Source organism: Sus scrofa, chromosome 1 (assembly GCF_000003025.6).
Source record: "Sus scrofa isolate TJ Tabasco breed Duroc chromosome 1, Sscrofa11.1, whole genome shotgun sequence".
NCBI classification, from domain to species: Eukaryota; Metazoa; Chordata; class Mammalia; order Artiodactyla; family Suidae; genus Sus; species Sus scrofa.
The window spans coordinates 50914726-50936579 of record NC_010443.5 but is presented as its reverse complement, the minus strand read 5'-3'; the positions used below and the strand labels follow the sequence as shown (position 1 = coordinate 50936579).

The 21854-nt window shown below is 40.7% G+C and overlaps 1 protein-coding gene across 7 annotated transcripts in view; it reads right to left on the bottom strand.

Moving 5' to 3' along the window:
- The window catches only part of SMAP1 (small ArfGAP 1), a 220621-nt gene that overhangs the window by 5614 nt on the left and 193153 nt on the right, over positions 1-21854 (bottom strand). For all 7 annotated transcript variants that reach the window (XM_021089443.1, XM_021089451.1, XM_021089462.1 and 4 more), the window contains one exon: positions 3321-3448. In XM_021089443.1, coding sequence (XP_020945102.1) covers positions 3321-3448 — 128 coding nt within the window. The remainder of the gene's footprint in view (positions 1-3320; positions 3449-21854) is intronic.

Sequence of the window (21854 nt, the reverse complement as noted above, 5' to 3'; positions counted from 1 at the left end):
TCCCCGTGAGCGCGCTCCTTTGTGGATGGGGCTTTACATGAAAGCAGGGTGAAGCACACAGGGTTTACTATTAAAGCTGCCAGGTAACAAAGCAACCCCCTTCCCAAGTGATCTTTCGTCATGTAGAGTTCCGTTCAATCTAAGATCTTGCTCAAAACCCTGGGGTCTATTCCCTGTGGAGGAGATATAACCTCAAGAAAACCTAAAGTGCTTGGAAGAGCCATCACTCCAGTCTCAACCGAGTGCTCTAGACACGGATGTTTCCTCTGATGAGTACCTGCCTCCACACGAACAGTCTGACCAAGCAGCATGGCTAGAAGTGCTCACATGGCTGCCTGTCTCTTAGGGGGGTGGGGTGTGTATATGTATGTTCCACTTGCCAGCACAACTCCAAGGTTAAAGGACAGCTTCTGCCCATCAGTGTACACTTTCGGAGGCTGCAGGACCCCTAACCAAAGGCCCCCTGGCTGTCTGGGGTCTTAGGGCTGAACCAAGGACAGCCCACAGCACTTGAGTAAGTAGGGCCAGGTACTGTGGGTGTATGTATATTATAGACAGATCAGGAAAGGGATGGCCTCTTTGTGTCACCTTTGGGGACAATGAAATGCCTCCCCTTTACCCCCAGTTCACATGTCCTCTCCAATCAGCTGAGTGTGTCCAACCCCTCAGGGAAGACTGCACAGCCAGGTACGAAATCAGATAATGACATCAGTCCAGCGCATACTCACACAAGTGGGAAAGCTTTTACTGGAATTTGTATGACACTCACAAAATAAAATGAGGAGTGAAAGAAGAAAGGGTTCAGAGTAACTCCTGCTGGGGTCCATTCAATTTCACGTAATAAAACCTCACCAAAATTAGTAAATTATGTGCCAGTGTGTGCAGAAAATGTGTACTTCAACCCACCCTCCCCTGACTTTCAAAGACATTATTTTGAAAACAGTTTAGATGGAAGGTAGTTCTGTTCACCCAATTATTTCAGAGGGCTCAATAAAACGGACACGATTTTGGTCCAAATAAATGGTTCCAGAAAAAGAATTAGGTGTGACTTTTAAAAACTGCTCTGCTGTCTTCTCAGTTACGATGCAGAATGCCTGAAGCATGAAGGCCGGAGCAGCCCCTCATGAATGAGGAGCTGCACCCACAGTTTTCCATGAGAGAAATGTCACTGTTGCACTCACTGCCCTGACTCTGAACAAAGCACGGAGGTAACTGAGGCCTCAGATCTGGGGCTTTTCCTCCAGGCTGCCTGCAAATAAGCCCTCATACCCTTGGAATCTAAAGAATCTAGCAGATGAGCTGGCCTCACCAGAACGCTCCACCAATAGAAATTGCTTTTTATGCTCACATTGTCAAATATCCTAAATACTTCTTTTTATAACCACAATATTAGCATTAGAATTTTTTTTACCATCACAGGCATACCCCATGCCCACACACTTTCACAAGGTAATTAATGTTAATTGAAACAACAGTAGCAATACTTAGTCCTTCTTCATATGTGCTGGGGGAGGGAGAAGGGGCAAAGCCATAAAATACAGCTATCTTCTCTGAAAATAAACAGTAATGCTGCAGATAATCTGGATAAAGATCCACTTAAACTAATGATTCTTAAGAAATCTATTGGCTCAACTCTAGTGTTAATTATGCAATGACTATCATTATGACAATAAATATAATCTAATAAAAACATGTATAATTAGTCATCTTTATAAGACAAAGCATAGGTTCTTGCTAAAGCTTTCCATCCAAACAATTCCATTTGGCTCAGTTTTTCTAGAGAAAAGCAAATACTTCACCTCAAAAATTATGCTGAATTAATAGTAAACTCATTGCTTATCTGTAAATTTAAAGTAGAATCTTAAGTTGTATGCTTAAGAGTAACCTACAGTCCTAAAACTTTATACATTTCACCTTAAAGATAAATACTGCATGGTATCAGTTATATATGGAATCTTAAAAAAAAAAAAAAAAAAGTTCAACTCATAGAAACAGAGCAGAATGGTAGCTACCAGGGCCTGGGGAGTGGAAGAAATATAAAGGTAGAAATGTTCAGTTATAAGATGAATAAGATCTGAGGATCTAATGTATAACAGAATAGCTATAGATGATTATACTGTACAGTATACCTGAAATTGGATCAAAGCAGATTTTAAGCATTCTCGCAAAAAAAAAAAAAAGTAACTGTGAGATGACAGATGTGCCAATTACCTTGACGGTAGGTAATTTTCACAATACATATATCAACTCATTACATTATATGCTTTAGATATAATTTTATTTTTCAATTATACCTCAATAAAGCTGAAAAAATACTTAAAATATTTAACAATTTACAATTCTAAAAAAGGAATAAAGGCAAAAAAGAAATTTTATATCATGTCAAGAAGGCAAGTCAAAATTTCTTTACTCATTTTTTTTTTTTTTTTTTGCTTTTTAGGGTAGCACCTGCAGTAAGTTCCCAGGCTAGCGATTAAATCAGAGCTACAGCTGCGGGCCTACACCATGGCCACAGAAATGCCAGATCCGAGCTACATCTTTGACCTACACCACAGATCATGGCAATGCCAGATCTTTAACCCACTGAGCAAGGCCAGGGATCGAACCTGCATTCTCATGGATACTAGTCAGGTTCATTACTGCTGACCCACAACGGGAACTCCCAACTGATACTTTTTAAAAAATTCCAATCATTAATATTATTTTCTAAATAGTTTTTAGAAAGTCATTAAAATAAAAAAAGAAATGTAGGTCTTAAGGCTAACAAAATATTCTATCTTCAAAAAAAGAGTATGAGTACTGACTGAGTTTGCTACAATTTCTTGTTCTTCATTTTCCTGCAACCAGAAGGAAACACTATCTGGGGGATGCCAAAATAGAGCACAAGAAAAGAACTACTGGCTCCCAGACGATGTTTATACATTCACAGTTTAAAAACCTCTTAAGTAAGTATCCTTGTTGATCACAATCAAGGTTGAAATTGTCTGAGTTTTCCCAGACAACTAAACACTGTCTAAAGCAAGGGGTTCGAAAACTTTAGACAGTGATTATTTAGGCTTTGTGGGTCATACAATGACGCAACCACTCAATTTACTTTTGTAGAGTGAAGGCAGCCACAGACAATGTGTCCATAAACTGTAGTGGCTGTGTTCCAATAAATCTTTATTGGCAAAAACAAGCTGCAGGCTAAGTAAGTTTGTCAATTCAAGGCCTAAAGATCAAGAGGCTTTCAAATCCGAAACAATTCAAAATTAAAACTTCGTAACTTCCCAAAAAGAAAATAAACAGTGATCCTGTAAAACCACATTCTTACCACATACCTGACCTGGGGGCATGACAGTTGTGGGTAAGGGATTAGAAATCATGGGTCCAAAGATGTCCAGATCATCATTCAGGGCTGGCACCGTGGCTGTGTTCCCATTTGTCACTGGTGCTTCGGCAGGCCCATCTGAAAAGAAATTCTTGTCTTAATGATTATAGCATCTCTTAAGTTAATTGAAACATGGCATTATTTTAAAAATTGGATTTCCCTTCTGGCACAGAGGGTTAAGGATCTGGTGCTGTCACTGCAGCAACTTAGGTCACTGCTATGGCATGGTTTCAATCCCTGGCCTAGGAACTTCCACATGCCTCAGACTTAGCCAAAAAAATAAATACATAAATAAATAATGTATGGTTAAAAGTTCAAAAAGTTAAAATATATGCCTTCTACCCCACACTCTCTCCTCTTTCCCAAAGAAACCACTTCCAGTTTTATTCTCACAGAAATATCCTTTAACCCTCTAGTTTCTAAGTATATATACAAACTCCTTTTTTTTTTTTTTTTTTTTGTCTTTTTGCCATTTCTTGGGCCACTCCCGCACCATATGGAGGTTCCCAGGCTAGGGGTCGAATCGGAGCTGTAGCCACCGGCCTACACCACAGCCACAGCAACTCAGGATCCGAGCTGCATCTGCAGCCTATACCACAGCACACGGCGACGCCGGATCCTTAACCCACTGAGCAAGGGCAGGGACCGAACCCACAACCTCATGGTTCCTAGTCAGATTCGTTAACCACTGCGCCACGATGGGAACTCCCTATCAGAAACTTCTATTTAAACAATTCACAACCTCATTTGATCTCTCTTTGCTATGTCACACACTCCTCAGGGGTAAATCAGGCATCTTCTAAAACTTCATCAAGGAAGGGGATGGATGTCTTGTCAGCATAGGTACTCAAATATTTGACAAATTTAATGGAAGACCTACCATGTTCTGGGTATTTATATCACACCCACAGAAACTCACAGGTTTCTTCTCTTTTTCGAAGTATAATTATAGAAATTAGTATCTTTTGTTTCTCTAAGTTTCAGTGAAAAATTAAGTTCAATGAATAAACAGTCACAAGAAAATATTCTTTACTACTTAATTTATAAAAGTGTGTATGACACCCATAAAGTGTTTGGGAGAGACCAACTACAAATATTTTCAGTTACTTTTCAGTGATATTACATTATCAGAACCATAAGAATAATCAGTATATATCTTTATGTGTTAGGTATGTTATATCTCTATCAAGCATTGCAAACAACTTAAAGGTAAAGCAGTAAAATAATGCAAATGTTATTACTAATTTATAATATATGGAATTATATATATGTTAATATTAATATTTTATAAAAATATAAAATATTTTTATATAATATATAGAATTTTAAGCTCACAAAAACTGACATAAAATATGACTCACAAAATGAAAGTTTTTTCCATTTCTACCTCATTCAAAATGGCAATATTCATTTTGAAGTTAAACCTCTTTGAAGAACTTTTACACTTTCCGGTCCTTGCCACACTCTGCTTACCTGGTGTGAGGTACATCACGTAAATATGAATCAAAAATAAAGTATTTTGGAGTTCCCGTCGTGGCGCAGTGGTTAACGAATCCGACTAGGAACCATGAGGTTGTGGGTTCGATCCCTGCCCTTGCTCAGTGGGTTAAGGATCCGGCGTTGCCGTGAGCTGTGGTGTAGGTCACAGACGCGGCTCAGATCCTGCATTGCTGTGGCTCTGGCGTAGGCCTGTGGCTCCGGCTCCAATTAGACCCCTAGCCTGGGAACCTCCATATGCCGCGGGAGCGGCCCAAGAAATGGCAAAAAGACAAAAAATAAAAAAATAAAGTATTTTAGAAGGACAGGGTATCTACATTAAAAATATAACTAAAAGGAGTTCCCGTCGTGGCGCAGTGGTTAACGAATCTGACTAGGAACCATGAGGTTGCGGGTTCGGTCCCTGCCCTGGCTCAGTGGGTTAACGATCCGGTGTTGCCGTGAGCTGTGGTGTAGGTTGCAGACGTGGCTCGGATCCCGCGTTGCTGTGGCTCTGGCGTAGGCCGGTGGCTACAGCTCCGATTCAGCCCCTAGCCTGGGAACCTCCATATGCCACGGGAGCGGCCCAAGAAATAGCAACAACAACAACAACAGCAAAAGACAAAAGACAAAATAAATAAATAAATAAATAAATAAAGGAACATCTTCTTTGTGGTATTCACAACAACTCAGTAAAGAAACTCAAACAGGGATTTCCTGTTGTGGCTACGTGGAAAGGAATCTGACTAGTAACCATGAGGATGCGAGTTCGATCCCTGGCCTTGTTCAGTGGATTAAGGATCTGGCGTTGCCGTGAGCTGTGGTGTAGGTCACAGACACAGCTTGGATCCCATGTGGCTATGGTGTAGGCCGGCAGCTGTAGTTCTGATTGGACCCCTAGCCTCGGAACTTCCATATGCTGTAGGTGTGGCCCTAAAAAGAAAAAAAAAAAAAAGAAAGAAACCAGGCAAAGTGTATTCTTTAAAAAAAGAAAAAACCCTCAAATAACAATGCCACGTAAGCCAGTGGGGCTTTAACCCATACACTGTACAGCTGAGGACCAGGAAAACCACCTCATCAAACAGACTTGTGCAATTTTATGACATGAATAAAGAAGCACTTTATTAGCAAAAAATATGACTATATTACATGCAACTTAAACTCACAAAGAGAAGTACATGTCCTCCAAAACAAACCACAACTGAAAGAAACAAAAGTAAAAAGAAAAAAATGGGAGTTCCCACCATGGTTCAGTGGTAACAAACCCGACTAGTATCCATGAGGATCCCTGGCTTTCTCAGTGGGTTAAGGATCCAGCATTGCTGTGAGCTGTGGTGTAGACCGCAGATGAAGTTCAGATCCCATGTTGCTGTGGTGTAGACTGACAGCTATAGCTCAGATTCAACCCCCTAGCTTGTTAATTTCCATATGCCACAGGTACAGCCCTTAAAAAAAAAAAAAAAAAATGACAAGTTGAATGTAACTATTTATAGTTTTTCAGTAAAACATTTTCCCTGTTTAGACAACCCACAGAATAAGAGAAAAATAGCTGCAAATGAAGCGACCAACAAGGGATTGATCTCCGAACTATACAAATAGCTCATGGAGCTCAACATCAGAAAAACAAACCCAAAAGTTGAAAAAGGTGAGAATCTGAGTTCACTGAAATTTACAAGTTCTGTTTTTCAAAAGATACCATTAAGAAAATAAAAAGATGGAGTTCCCATAGTGGCTCAGTGGTTAATGAACCCGATTAGCATCCATGAGGACCAGGTGAGCTGTGGTGTAGGTCGCAGATGAGCCTGTATCCCGTATTGCTGTGGCACAGGCCAGCAGCTACAGCTCTGATTTAACCCCTAGCCTGGGAACCTCCATGTGCTGTAGGTATGGCCCTAAAAAGCCAAAAAAAAAGAGAGAGAGAGATGAGAAAAGAACAAGGCAGAAGGCATAACCCTCCCAGATTTCAGGCAGTAGTACAAAGCTACAGTAAACTTAACAGTGTGGTGTGGTCACAAAAACAGACATATGGATCAGTGGAACAGAATAGAAAACCCAGAAATAAACCCAGACACCTACTGTCAATAAATTTTTATCAAAGGAGGCAACAATATACAATGGAGAAAAGATAATCTTGAACTTCATTCAGCAAGTGGTGCTGGAAAAGTTGGACAGTTGCATGCAAATCAATGAAGTCAGAACACACCCTCATACCATACACAAAAATAAACTCAAAGATTTAAATATAAGACATGACACTATAAAACTCCTAGAAGAGAACACAGGCAGAACATTCTCTGACATAAATTGTACCAATGTTTTCTTAGGTCAGACTCCCAAGGCAAAAAAATAAAAGCAAAAATTTAAAAATGGGATATAATCATACTTACAAGATTTTGTACAGCAAAAGAAACCATAAACAAAAAAAGACAACCTATGGACAGGGAGGAAATATTCGCAAACAATGCGACCAATGAGGGCTTAATATCCAAAATATACACATAGCTATACTGTTCAAGTATTTTGGAAATTATACAAACCCAATCAAAAAATGGTCATAAGTTCTAAATAGAAATTTCTTTTCAGATTCACCTCCTTAGAGTAATGAAAATAAAAACAAAGATTTTGCACAGCAAAGGAAATAAAATGAAAAGACAACTTACAGAATGGGAGAAAATATTTGCAAATGAAGTGACTGACAAGGGATTAATCTCCAAAATATACAAACAATTCATATAGCTCAACAACAAAAAACCCAGTCAAAAATAAGCAAAAGTTCTAAAAAGACATTTCTCCAAAGAAGACATACATATGGCCAAAAAAAAAAAACCACATGAAAAGATGTTCAACATCATTAATTATTATTAGAGAGATACAAATCAAAACTACTATAAGGTACCTACCACCTCATACCAGCTAGAATGGCCATCATCAAGAAGTCTACAAATAATAAATGCTGTAGAGGGTGGGGGGGAAAGGGAAGCCTCCTACACTGTTGGGAATGTAAATTGGTGCAGCCACTATGGAAAACAGTATAGAGGTTCCTTAAACTAAAAATGGAAGGACCAGATGATTCAGCAATCCCACTCCCAGGAATATACCTAGAGAAAACTATAATTTAAAAAGATACATGCACCCCAATGTTCACTGTAGCACTACTTACAAGAGCCAAGATATGGAAGCAACCTAAATGTCAATCAACAGATGAATAGATAAAGGTATACTATAGCATTTATGCATATATAACAGAATATTTGCGGCAACATGGATGGACTTAGGAGATTATCATACTAAGTACAAAAAAGATATCCTATGCTGTCATTTATATGGGGAATCTTAAAAAATGATACAAATGAACTCATTTATAAAACAGAAACAGACTCCCAGACATAGAAAACAAACTTGTAGCTACCAAAGGGGATAGGGGGTTGGGAAAGGCATACACGCACTGTGGTATATGGAACGACTGGCCAACAGGGAGCTGCTGCATAACACAGGGAGCTCTACCCAATATTCTGTAATAATCTGTATCAGCTACACTTCAATAAAAATTTTTAAAAAAGCAAATGAAAAGATATTAAAATATCAAAAATTATTAGAGAAATTCAAATCAACACTACAATGATGTATCACCTCACATTCAAAAGTCTACAAGTAACAAAGGCTGTGAGAGGGTGTGGAGCAAAGGGATCCTCCCTACGCTGTTGCTGGGAATTTAAATTGGTGTAACCACTATGGTGAACAGCATGTAAGTTTCTTTAAAAAAAAAAAAAAAACTAAAAAAACTAAAAATAGGAGTTCTTGTTGTGCCTCAGTGGGTTAAGAACCTGACACAATGCCTGTAAGGATGCAGGTTTGATCTCTGGCCTCGCTGGATGGGTTACGGATCCAGCATTGCCACAGATGCAGCCTGGATCCAGTACTATTGTAGCTATGGCACAAGCTGGCAACTGCAGCTCCAATTCTCGACCCCTAGCCTGGGAACTTCCACATGCTTCAGGTATAGCCCTTAAAAAAACAAAACAAAACAAAACAAAAAAGGAGTAGGAGTTCTTGCTGTGGCACCGTGGGTTAAGATTCTGACCACAGTGGTTCAGGCTATTGCATCAGTGCAGGTTCGATCCCTGGCCTGGCACAGTGGGTTAAAGGACCCAGCATTGCCACAGCTGTGGCATAAGTCACAGCTGCAGCTCAGATTCAATCCCTGGCCTGGGAACTTCCATTTGCTGCAGGTGTGGCTATTAAAAAAAAAAAAAAAAAAAACTAAAAAGAGAGCGAGAGCTACCACATGATCCAGCAATCCCACTGCTGGACATACATCCAGAGAAAATTCTATTTCAAAAAGATACATGCACCCCAATGTTTACTGCAGCACTGTTTACAATAGCCAAGACATAGAAGCAATGTAAAAGTCCATCAACAGAGGCATGGATAAAGAAGATGTGTTATACATATATACAATGGAGTATTACTCAGCCATAAAAAGAATGGCAAAATGCCATTTGCAGCAACAGAGTTGGACCCAGAAATCATACTAAGACAGAGAAAGATAAGTATATGATATCGCTTATATGTGAAATCTAAAAAAATGATAAAAATGAACTTATTTACCAAATAGAGTCACACAAAACAAACTTACGGTTTCCAAAGAGGAAAGATGAGGGGGAGGGATACGTTAGGAGTTTGGGGTTAACACAAACAAACTACTTTATATAAAATAGATAATCAATAAAGACCTACTGTACAGCACAGGGAATGTACTAAATATTCTGTAATAACCTATATGGGAAAAGAATCTGAAAAAGAGTGGATATATGTATAACTGAATCACTTTTCTGTATACCTGAAACTAATATAATATTGTAAATCGCCTATACTCCAATATAACATAAAAATTAAATTTGAAAAATTTTCCTGTTTCTGGGAGTTCCCATTATGGCACACTGGAAACAAATCTGCCTTGGAACCATGAGGTTGCAGGTTCGAGCCCTGGCCTCGCTCAGTGGGTTAAGGATCCGACACTGCCATGAGCTGTGGTGTAGGCCTCAGATGAGGCTTGGATCTGGCATTGCTGTGGCGTAGGCCAGCAGCTGAAGCTCTGATTCGAGCCCTAGCCTGGGAACCTCCATATGCTGCAGGTGTGGCCCTAAAAAGCAAAAAAAAAAAAAAAAAAATCCTGTTTGACATGATAGCAAACACTAACAATTAGGACAAATTTATTTAAAAAACCTTAAGCATGAGATAATATTAACATTATTATTGTTATTAATTACTACTATTTTGGGTGAATTGAGCAAATGTTCTCAATTGATTTTTTTTACCACTGGACACGCCAATTTATACAACACCAGTGAACTCAGGATGAGGTGTGTGAAAGTACAGTAGTAAGTAGAGGCTCATATACTACAGGCAAATAACCTATTTTCATTACTTATATAAACTGTACATCTTTTAGAAATTCTAAGTCTGTTCTAAGTGGTATATTATACTCCACTAAGAATACTAACTTACTTATGCTTTCAAATGTAAACCTTATTCAATATCTAGTAGTACATTACCTGACCTATAAAACAACATGTGGCACTTTATTTGGTTTTCAAAGTCTTATTTTACCTTTCACACCCTCAGATCACATATGTGACTAATAACAGCCAACACTCAGAATAGTGCTGGTTTTGTGTCAAGCCTAAAAAAATACAAATAAACATGTAAATACATGAATACACTTGTTTCATCTTTATAAGACACTATGAGAGAGGTACATTTAATTACCCTCCTTCACAGATGGCAAAAAATGTTAAACTTGTCCAGTGTCACAAAGCTAAAACAATGTCTTAGACTGTAATCTTAAATACAGTTTTTAGTATAAAAGCAACATACTCGTAAAAAAAATGTAAACCTTGCAAAAATTAGCTTTTTAAACCTCACCATGGTATGATGGTTGCACAAAAATGTGAATGTATTTTATGCCACTAAACTGTACACTTAAAAATGATTAAAATGGTAAATTTTATCTTAGGTGTATTTCACCCAACAAAAAGCCCCTACCATTCATTTTCAATGTTTATAAACATATTAAAAAATGCTTAAAACAGTGTATATATAAAAATAGTTTTAAGTAAAACTGTGTACGTTATGTGGGGGAGGTAGATTTTATGCACCTATAATAACTTATTCAATCCATGATTCACTGCTGGCATTCAGATAGTTTCCAGGCTCCCATGATTGCAAAAACAGAGCAGTAGCCATCCACAAGTCCTTAATGTAACGTGTGCACAGCTCATTTCCTTCACTGTAAGATAACAGGACTTGTTTCCACCACTGCAAACAGCTCCATTGTCTCCTCCATTAAAAAGTATGTATTTAAAAACTGGCCTTCTGAAATCTCAGAAAGTCATTCCACACAAACAACAAAGCTGGGCTTCTTTTGTAATCACCCACCACAACTGGCAGAGCTGCCATGAAAATCAACTTATCTTAGCCCAAGGGCTTTGGAATCCTTTAGAGTGAGACAGAGGAAGCAGCTGCTTAGGAACCACGATCTCCGTGGCAAGACTGACACTATTTTCAAGTGTCTGGGAAGGTTTTCTCTTAGCTTCAAGAACCTAAAGTGAGGAACTCTTTCCCACGACTGACCGAGGTTTCCTTCTGCCCAGCCTCATGGTGAACACCTACCTACAACCTACCTGCCCTCTTTTCTCTCTCCCTCAGTCTTCTCCCCATTCAGTCCCCTAACACAACTGATTAAAACTCCCATCAACTTTCCATTTTACTAAAGAGGCCAGGCATTCACAGAATTGTTGAAAAACAAATCCTCAGCCTAAATGAAAATTTCTCAGCCTTGCGTAATCAGTACAAATTCCCAGTGGGTTCTCCCACTGGATTTCAATGTTTGCTAATATGACTTATTACATTTGGCTTGCTAAACACCTTCTAAGGACTGTTTCAATTCATTTTGAAACACATTTTTTGATTTTCAGTATTTGAAAAGGACAGCTAAAGACCAGTTTTGTTACCACTGTCATAAGCATCACCTGCTTCCTGGACTTTTTAGAAGGATGTTTTACATGTTGTCCTTTCTGTCTCCATGAAAGAGGGGAAGGGCATCTCCTTCCATAATCTCCATTTATAGAAACTGGGGCACGGAGAGATTAGACTCGCTCAATGTCACTTCCCGACCTAAGTAGTAAAACCTTTAGAACAAAGTTTTCTGACCTCTAGACTACTGAATGCTCTTTTCTTTAAGCCACATTTTATCAAAAGTCACATAATTATAGCTGTACATAATTATAAAGAAATCACTTAAAACTCTGAAAATTAAAAGCTACCTTTAAATAGTTATAATTAATTGTACTAAGTTGGAGAAGCAGTGAATAAACAGTTCAGAAACCTTTCCACACCACCCTCCCCATCATCCCCCACCCCACTGGCCACCTGCCAAGCTCAGCATCTTCTCAGCCTATAATGAGAGAACCAAGTGGTGTGGTCATCATCGAGGAGCACACTGGACCGGAGGTGGGGGGGCGGTGAGTGTGAAATGCAGTCAGCCCCAGGGCACAAACAAGTGGTAGCTCAAGGCAGCCTTTTTCATCAAGTGCCCAGTAGTAGCATGGTTTGCTGATTAAAGAAAAGCTGATGGGCTACAAAAGCCATAAAATACCAGGATGTTAAAACAGTTTTCCAGATAAATATGTAAGAATGTAGAGAAAAGTCTTTTTCTAATTAAATGACTTAAATACTGTAAATCACTACAATTTAAGAAAAAATAATTAAATCCACATTAGTTACATGTCGTGTATACAGACATGTGCCCCCACCCTACACACCCAGACAAATGGAAACCTCCTCTTCCAGGCAGAGAAAGCCAAGGACCAGGCACACAGTGCCTCCATGGGAAAAGTGGATGTCTATACAAACAACTCATCAGGATTCACCACAGGCAGCACCTCTGCTAGTGCCAGGTTCCTTGCCAGCTGCAAAAGGGTGGCGGGTGCAGCCACATGCAGCAGGAGGAGGCAGCCCCCTTTCATCAGTATGCAGAAACAGTAGCTTGTGGACAATAAAAGTAATGGGAGCGCCAGAGTACAAGAAAAGCCTAAGGCAAATGGAAGAAATTTAGCTGGGGACAACATCATAAAGAACCCCTTGAGAAGGTAATGAGCAAACAAAAGAAATTAGGACAATGCAGTAAAACAAAGAAGGAGTTTCAATCTTAAAGGCAAGATATCAAGCCTACAGTTAGTTGCTTGTGGATATCTATTTTCTATGTTACCTTAAGATTCCAGGCTTGGAGTTCCCATTGTGGCTCAGTGGTTAATGAACCCGACTAGTATCCATGAGGATGCAGGTTCAGTTCCTGGCCTCGCTCAGTGGATTAAGGATCCAGCATTGCCATGAACTGGGGTGCAGGTTGCAGACGCAGCTTAGATCCTGCATTGCTGTGGCGGTGGTGTAGGCTGGCAGCTGCGGCTCCAATTTGACCCCTAGCCTAGGAACCTCCGTATGCTGCGGATGCAGCCCTAAAAAGACAAAAGACAAATAAATAAATAAATAAATAAATAAATAAATTTTACAAAAAGATTTCAGACTGATGTTTTATTTGAAATCTCAGGTGGTAGCTGGTAGCTGACTGATTTACACTGCACACATACCAGAAATTTACAAGAAAAGATTCAACGTTTTAGGCTAAAGAAAACAAGTAGTTAAAAATCAGTGCTACCTCGCACATGAACAGAAGGCATGCCCAGCATGCAGTGACTGGCCTGCTGCACATCCTGACACTGATAGATGCTTAAAAAGAAGGTAGCATTTCACTATGACAAAGTCGTGAAGGCCAGCCTCTATCATCTAGAAATCTTCAATGCAGCTGTCGATTCTGTTAACTGTGACTGTACCAGAACTCATCTAACACCAAAAATAAAAATGAGTAAAGGTACACAAAGTATTTAAGCAATATTCAGTGTCTTCTTGGCCCATCCCAAGAGACTTTGAATGATAACTTATAAACTGAAAGGAAATAAGAATGTAACACTTTGGACTTTAATAACACATTTTTTAATGATTTTTATTTTTTCCATTATGGTTGGTTTACAGTGTTCTGTCAATTTTCTGCTGTACAGCAAAATGACCCAGTCACACATACATATATACATTCTTTTTCTCACATTATCCTCCATTATGTTCCATCACAAGTGACTAGATATAGTTCCCTGTGCTACACAGCAGGATCTCATTGCTTATCCACTTGAAATGCAATTGTTTGCATCTATAAACCCTAGATTTCCAGTCCATCCCACTCCCTCCCCACCTCCCTGGCAACCACAAGTTTGTTCTCCAAGTCCATGAGTTTATAATACTAATATTTTTCAGTTCTATTACCAGGTACACTGACCACTGCTTTACATATATCTAAAGTATCTCCGTTTAATCCTCACATTACCTCAAGAGAGTTTTTAAATAGTAAGACCAGGATTTCAACAGAAGTCCGGTGGCAGACCTGGAAAACTCAGCTGCTATACCCATTCTGAGAAGCTTTTTCCTGGTTCCCCCCAAACAGAAACAGTGTTCCTTCCTCACCCAAGGTTAAAACAGGCTCTGGGGCATCTGCCCACCTCCCTAGAAGAGGGCAATGAGGGCAGGGCTGGCCTCCCGCCCAGCCAGGCCACCATCCTGAAGGACTCCTGAGCCCCAGAAAGGCAGCACCACAGCACTGCAGCCACACCACCCACAGCCAGCCACCAGGCCTCCTGACTTCTCCAATTCCAACTCCAACAGCTATAAAGGCCCTAGCCAAGGGCCTTACTCATTTCATTTTTAGTTCCTAATGGCATCTGAGCAGGCTTAGTCTGACAGGCCTGCCCAGGATGCCACACCGTGGCCCCAGGGATACAGCCTAGAGCCCAGTCCACGCTCTCTTGTCCTCTCCCAGACAGCACTGGTGGCTGCCTCCTTAATTAGCGCCTGGCACACAGCTGGGGCTCAGCAAGTGGCTGATGAACTGAAACGCCTTCTGAACACAGACGATTAGAAGATGTCTTAGTGACAGCAGACCCATGGGGAAAAGATAGGGAAGCAATACTACTTCTTTTGGGAGAAGAAGGCAAATAATGACCCTAATTCTGAAAAGCACCAGTGCTCTGGTTCCAAATCCCTCTTAGTCTCTGCTCTACTCTGCCACCCTCTGGCTCAAACAGCTGTTCTCCTACAAATCTCTTTTCAGTCCAAGTTCTCCTAGAGACCCTGCAACGCTGGGTCCATTCCCTTGCACTCCTCTAGCTGTCCTCACAGCCACAGTTTGCACACCCCAGTCTGCCTCGGACACAACAGCTTCCTGCCCAGAATCCCTGCCCCAGGCTCCTCTCTCTAGGCCACAGGGCGGCGGCAAGGTAGGATTCTCTCTCTAAAGCAGAACCTCATTCCCATGCGTGACTCTGTCCAGAGGAGACCAGAGCAGCAGCTTGGTTCCCACTCCTCTCCCACGGCTCTATTCTCCATATGCTGTCACAGCCCCTGGCAGGTCCTCCAAAGCACTCTGCTCAGGAAGATGCAGACAGAATTGAAATCACAAGATGCTCTACAGAGGTAAGGCACAGTGAGCTGGTTTATCATGGGAGCTGCTTATCTTTCCCAGAGGTCACTCACTCTAAAGATGACCTCCAGGACACAGGAGATTTTGCTTGGTATAAATTTTCACAGTACAAAAAACTCATCTGCTCCTCCTCTGACTAGCAGCAGCAAGAAAATTAATCCCACAATTGAAGAAAAGAAAATGTAAATTGTGAATGTTGCATTCTACCAGATTTCAAACTTCACTTCCATAACCAGCTCTCTTCCATAATCACACTCTTCCCTGAGTTCTCTGTCTTCTTGTACCCAGACTGCGACTTGTACACACCCCGCCTGATGCACACACAGAGCTGCATTCTCTGGTATTTACTAGAGTTCCATGAACTCTGTTGGAGCTCAATAAATATTAACTGAATTCCTCCTTTACTTGAATGTCAGAGGCATTAGATCTGGTCATGATCTATTTGCACAAATAATGAAAAATGTCAAAGAGCAGCATGAGATTTCGTGTATTACTAATCTAGGTTAAAGCAGATAAGAATATGATAAGAGGATGTTAATGTTTTTCATTACTGTTTTTGACTGAGCGTGAACATTCAGCCTTGAGTACACCCTTGCTACAGTGAAAACTGCCAAGTCTAATTCTTCATCGATAACTACTGTGGCATCATGCTAAAAAGGAATGAATGTAAAGTGGAAACAGCACTGATTAAAGAGGCTGCTTCCATGAGATGCAGTTGTGCTCTCCTTAATGGCAAAACTTCTTCTTAAAGCTTTATTATAAATTTTCACATTACTCAGAGAACCCTTTTTATTTTCTACTCAAGGAATTTAAAGGTTTTTCCTTAAGAAAATGTGACTTGGAATTCCTCTGTATTAAAATACACACTTGCTTTATGAAATGAAATAAACTCCCATATATGTTACTTTGTAAATTCAAGTCACAAATGTTCCTTTGAACCATAGCAAAAATTTCAAGCTTCACACTGTTTTCAAATGCTTAAAAAAGATGCCCAAGAGTTAAATGGAGCTATTCAATTTTAATTTTTAGTTAATTTTTCTTACTGTTAAATAGGTGGTAGCTAAGCTAATTTACTAAAATGATTCAAGTGGCCTTAAAAGTTGGTCTGAACCATTCCTGCAATCTGGCTGACTTCAGAACAGGGAGATGCCACTCTAAGCGGGCATTACAGTACTGCAAGGAGCCTAGCAGTGTCTTTCAGGGGACACACACACACTGATTCAGAGCTGCCATCTGAAATTGCTGAGAAGTGGTATAAAAGGAGTAAACTCCAAAGAACTCACTGGTTTTTTGTTTGTTTGTTTTTGTCTTTTTGCCTTTTCTAGGGCCACTCCAGCAGCATGTGGAGGTTCCCAGGCTAGGGGTCCAATCGAAGCTGTAGCCACTGGCCTACACCAGAGCCACAGCAACACGGGATCTGAGCCATGTCTGCAACCTACACCACAGCTCATGGCAACGCCGGATCCTCAACCCACTGAGCAAGGGCAGGGACCGAACCCGCAACCTCATGGTTCCTAGTCGGATTCGTTAACCACTGTGCCATGATGGGAACTCCTGTATTTTTTTTTTAAATGATGTATATATGTATATAATTTAAAATATATTTGATAGGTACCTCAAATACTTCTGTACCACTTTATAACCTCGAAAGACAACTACCTAAATAGGATTCAAACTGTATAAAACATGTTTTTCTAAATATTTAACACAGTGACAAGTTAGATTTCTTTGAGGCCACCCGCTTTCCTCAGTGTTTCTATGGAGCAGCAAGTCCTCCACAGGCCCTACGACCCGTTTCCATCAGGAGCCCCAGGCTGCTCAGCACAATCTGGACATCTCCTCCACACGCGCAGACAAACGACAGTTTACTGCCTCTAACGTCAATGCGGCCACCTCTCTACTTGACAAATGGGTCTAGTGTCTGTTTTGTTGGCCACAATGTTACCTGATAGTCTTAGATTTTCATTTTCTATCAGAGCTCAACATAGTGTAATAGTTAAGGATGTGGATCTGGCTCTGTAATCTACTAACTCTGACTTTGGGCAACTTACTTAACCTCTCTGTGCCTTAGGTTTCTTCAATTGTACAATGAAAACAGTGACAGTTCACCAACTTGAGGGCTGTTGCAAAGATTCAATGAATAAATATCTATAAACACTCAAAACAGTGCCTGGTACACAGTATGCACTATCTCAGTGTTTCTTAAAGTAATAATAATTAATACTTGAGTCAAGTCACACAGGTGCTTCTTGCTGACAAAGCCAGACTCGCCCTCCAGAAGCTAAACGTTGTTTCCTAGCCTCTCCTGCAACTAGAGAGATGTCATATAATCCAATTCTGGCCAGGGGGACTCTGAGAACTCTGCTGAGGGTAGTTTTCTGGGAAACATTTCCCTCCTGAGAAAAGAGGCTTATGAAGAGAAACCATGGTCTGGATGTGGTCCTGTGAAGCTGAGGTGCTGGGAGCTGCACCACCTACATGCTGACGGCAAGGATGAGGATGTGGAGAAGGAAGAAGAGCCTGGCTCCTGGCCTCAGTATTCATCTGAGCTGCCAGGCCTCCAAATTTCTCAACCAGTGCAATCATTAAACATCCCCCATGTGAGCCACTTTCAGGCTCAGTTACTTGCAGTCAGAAGTCACCTCACATACAGGTTATCTGGACTCCTTCAAACATCTGAGCACCCTCTATCCGCTGTCCTGTCCTGTTGTTGGCACAGTTCCTGGAAATCCCAGGCTGCTGCAGCACCACTGCCAAGCTGTGCCACTTGCTGACTGCCCCAGTCTGAGAGAGCACTGTGCCCTCCTCCACCTATTTCTTTTTTTTCTTTTTCTTTTACAGCTGTACCTGTGGCATGTGGAAGTTCCCAGGCTAGGGGCTGAATTGGAGCTGCAACTGCAGGCCTGCACCACAGCCAGGGCAATGCCAGATCTGAGGCACATCATCAGCAAACTACAACATATCTTTGGCAATCCCGGATCCCTAACCCACTGAGCAAAGCCAGGGATCAAACCTGCATCCTCACTGACACTATGTCAGGTTCTTAACCTGCCGAGCCACAACGGGAATTCCCCTCCTCCACCTGTTTCTAGGGCCATTTTTCCAAGCCGCCTGTCTGTTGCCCTCTGCTGCTGGGACTCAGGACCATGTGCAAGCAGCTGTCTGCAGTCAGTTCTCTCCCAGCAAAGTATCAACCACCTGCATGTTCTCTCACCACAGGTATGACCACACAAAATAAAACCAATTCTGTCCAGAGGAGGTTATTCAAAAGGGACACAGAAAAGCAAGAGAATTCGAGAAGATGACTCAGTCATTACGATTATTTAGGGAAGTTTGTCTGGCTAGTGAAAGGTCAACTGTAGATGCTGAAGCTGTCCATAAGTTGCTGACTTTGATTGAGGAATTATAGGCTACACTGGAAGCTTTAAGTTCACTTTTGACAAAGGTGGTAAATTCAGACAATACATTATGATCTAATAAACTTTATTTTTTAAAAATGAAAAAAAAAACACCCAATTCTGAAGATGTCCTATTGAAAAGGGTAGTAACCGTCTGTAATGTACACTGAACAGAAATGATACAAATTTTTATTAAGTTTTAAATCATATCTGAAAAACATAATAGACTATACAATTACTTTGGGCACTTGTGCTAGATAGAGCACTCCTCTTCCTCACCCCTCCCTGGAAAGAATGGCATGCACACAAGCACACAGACTTCCCAGGGATCTGTTCACTGCATGGTTCCTGGGCCACTGATGTGTCCAGGGCTGGGCTATGCATGCACTGAGTTAGCTCAGTCACAAACTTGTTTTATTTTATTACTGTGTGGACTTTGAAACAGAAGTTTCCTGTAGGGATTTCTGCTTTAAAGGTAACTGGAGAGGGAGGGAGAGTGAGCGGGATGGCCTGGGAATCTGGGGTTAACTGATGCAAACTATTGCCTTTGGAGTGGATAAACAATGAGATCCTGCTGTATAGAACAGGGAACTACATCTAGTCACTTACGATGGAGCATGATGGATAATGTGAGAAAAAGAATGTATACATATTCGGGATTGAGTCACTTTGCTGTAGAGCAGAAACTGACAGAGCACTGTAAACCAACTGGTTTCAGTGTTGGTTATAATGGAAAAAATAAAAATTAAAAAAAAAAAGAAAAGAAAAAAGGCAACTGCATAAAACTGAATTATTTGTTGTACAGCAGAAATCATCGCAACATTGTAAATCAAATATGTTTCAATAAAACTTGTAAAAATGAAAAAAGTTAACTAGAGCGCTTTCTGTGTTTTATCCTTTGTTTCTGTGCAGAAAAAAAGTTTTTTAATTTATTTTATGGCCACACCGTGGCATATGGAAATTCCCAGGCCAGGGACTGATTCTGAGCCGCAGCTGCGACCTACGCCTGATCTTTATGCTATTGCCTTCAGAGACTCACAGATGACTGAGTGAGTGAGTCAGTGAGTGAGTGAAAGAAAGAAATGTTAACTGCTGCCAGCCACAGCTATCACAGAAACTGATACCAGAGAGAGGTGATGCCTTCGAGACTGGGTGGCAGAAGACAGGGAAACACTGATAAGAGCTTGTAAAGTGGAGACATGAGATGTGATGGTGAAACAACCAGAAGGTAGAAAAACCAAATGAATTTCTAGCAGAGATGCACCAGAAATTGGCAGAGAGTTTACTGACGTCAGATGTCAAGCTCTAAGAGTTATGACTACACAGAGTACTATGGCAACAGCTGAGTAACTGCAGCCAGTCACTCCATCTGCCCCCCCACACCCCATCTGCTCCCTGATATTCAGGAAATCACTAAAGTAAATTTTCTTGTCCCAAATTAGCAGATTGATCTGCTTGTTCTACAAGTTCATTCCCAAAGAGTAACATCTGATAATTTCCACTGGTCAGGCTCTATTTTTAATATATACGCAGAACCTGACTACACTTCTTTTAACTCCCAACATCACCACTTGCCCTAAGCTATCATCCCCTCTCTCCTGTTTTACTGTAATACTTTGCTCACTGGTCTCCCTGACTCCAGCCCTGCCTTGCTACAATCTATTCTTAACATAGTAGTTAGAAAATTCTTCAAAAACTCAAGTCAGATGAGGTACTTCTTTGCTCAAATCCCTCTAATATGTTTCTAGGACACTCAGAGTAAAAGCTGAAGTGTGTCACAGTGTGCCAGCCTCTCTGGTCACTACGCTCTCCAGACCACCACCTATCTCATCCCTCTGGAGCCACACGTGTTACTGACACATGGCTGAGTGTCCCACTTCCTCTGGTCTTTGCGCAGTGAGCCCCTCAAAGCCTCCACCCTATTTAAAATTATAACCACTCTGTTTTATCTTACTTTTGTTTTTTTAGGGCAGCACCCAAGGCATACAGAGGTTCCCAAGTTAGGGGTCAAATTGGAGCTATAACTGCCAGCCCAGGATCTGAGCTGTGCCTGCAACCTACACCACAACTCACAGCAACGCCAGATCCTTAACCCACTAAGCGAGGCCAGGGATTGAACCCTCGTCCTCATGGATACTAGTCAGGGTTCGTTACTGCTAAGCCACGACAGAAACTCCATAACCACTATATTCATCTATAGCACTTACATACATGACCCATGATACAGTTTACTTAATTGATTCTTCACTGTTTCCCCAGACAGAGTGAAAGCTCCAACGCCTGGTATTTTCATCTGTCCTCTTTCATACCTATGTCCCTAGTGCCTACCATGATGCCTGGGCACTTCATGAATGAGTCTGCAGGGTAAGAGTCAGGTCAAGTTTATATCTCACATTTCTAAGTTATACACTGATAAACCACGCAGGCACTTAGACTGGAAAGAAAATGCTGCAGTGCAGACAAATATGCCTATACCCTTAGTAAGATATCTTCTTCCTTTGGTAATAAGTCTTTTTTCTTTTCTCTCATTTACAGCACAGAAAACAAAACACAGAAATTATGAGGACTATATTTCATCATAATTATATTTAGAGCCTTTGGACTGAGCCCTATTTTCAAAATTACAAGTTTTTTTTTATTATTTTTCTAATATATCACTTATTTTCACCACCATAGAAGATTTTTACCTATAGGAAGTGTATCTGCATGATATACCAGCTTCCTAAAAAATGAATAAAACATTCCATTGTAATTCTTTTTTTTTTTTAAGGGCAGCACTCAAGGCATATGGAATTTCCCAGGCTAAGGGCTGAATGAGAGCTGTAGCTGTCAGCCTACACCACAGCCACAGCAACTCCAGATCTCTGACCCACTGAGCGAGGCGAGGGATCAAACCCACAACCTCATGGATACTAACTGGGTTCGTTACCGCTGAGCCACGATGGGAACTCCTCAATTGTAATTCTTAAAACAGAAAACAATCTACTCAAGAAGAACAAAGATTAATTTTTAGAAAAGCAGTATA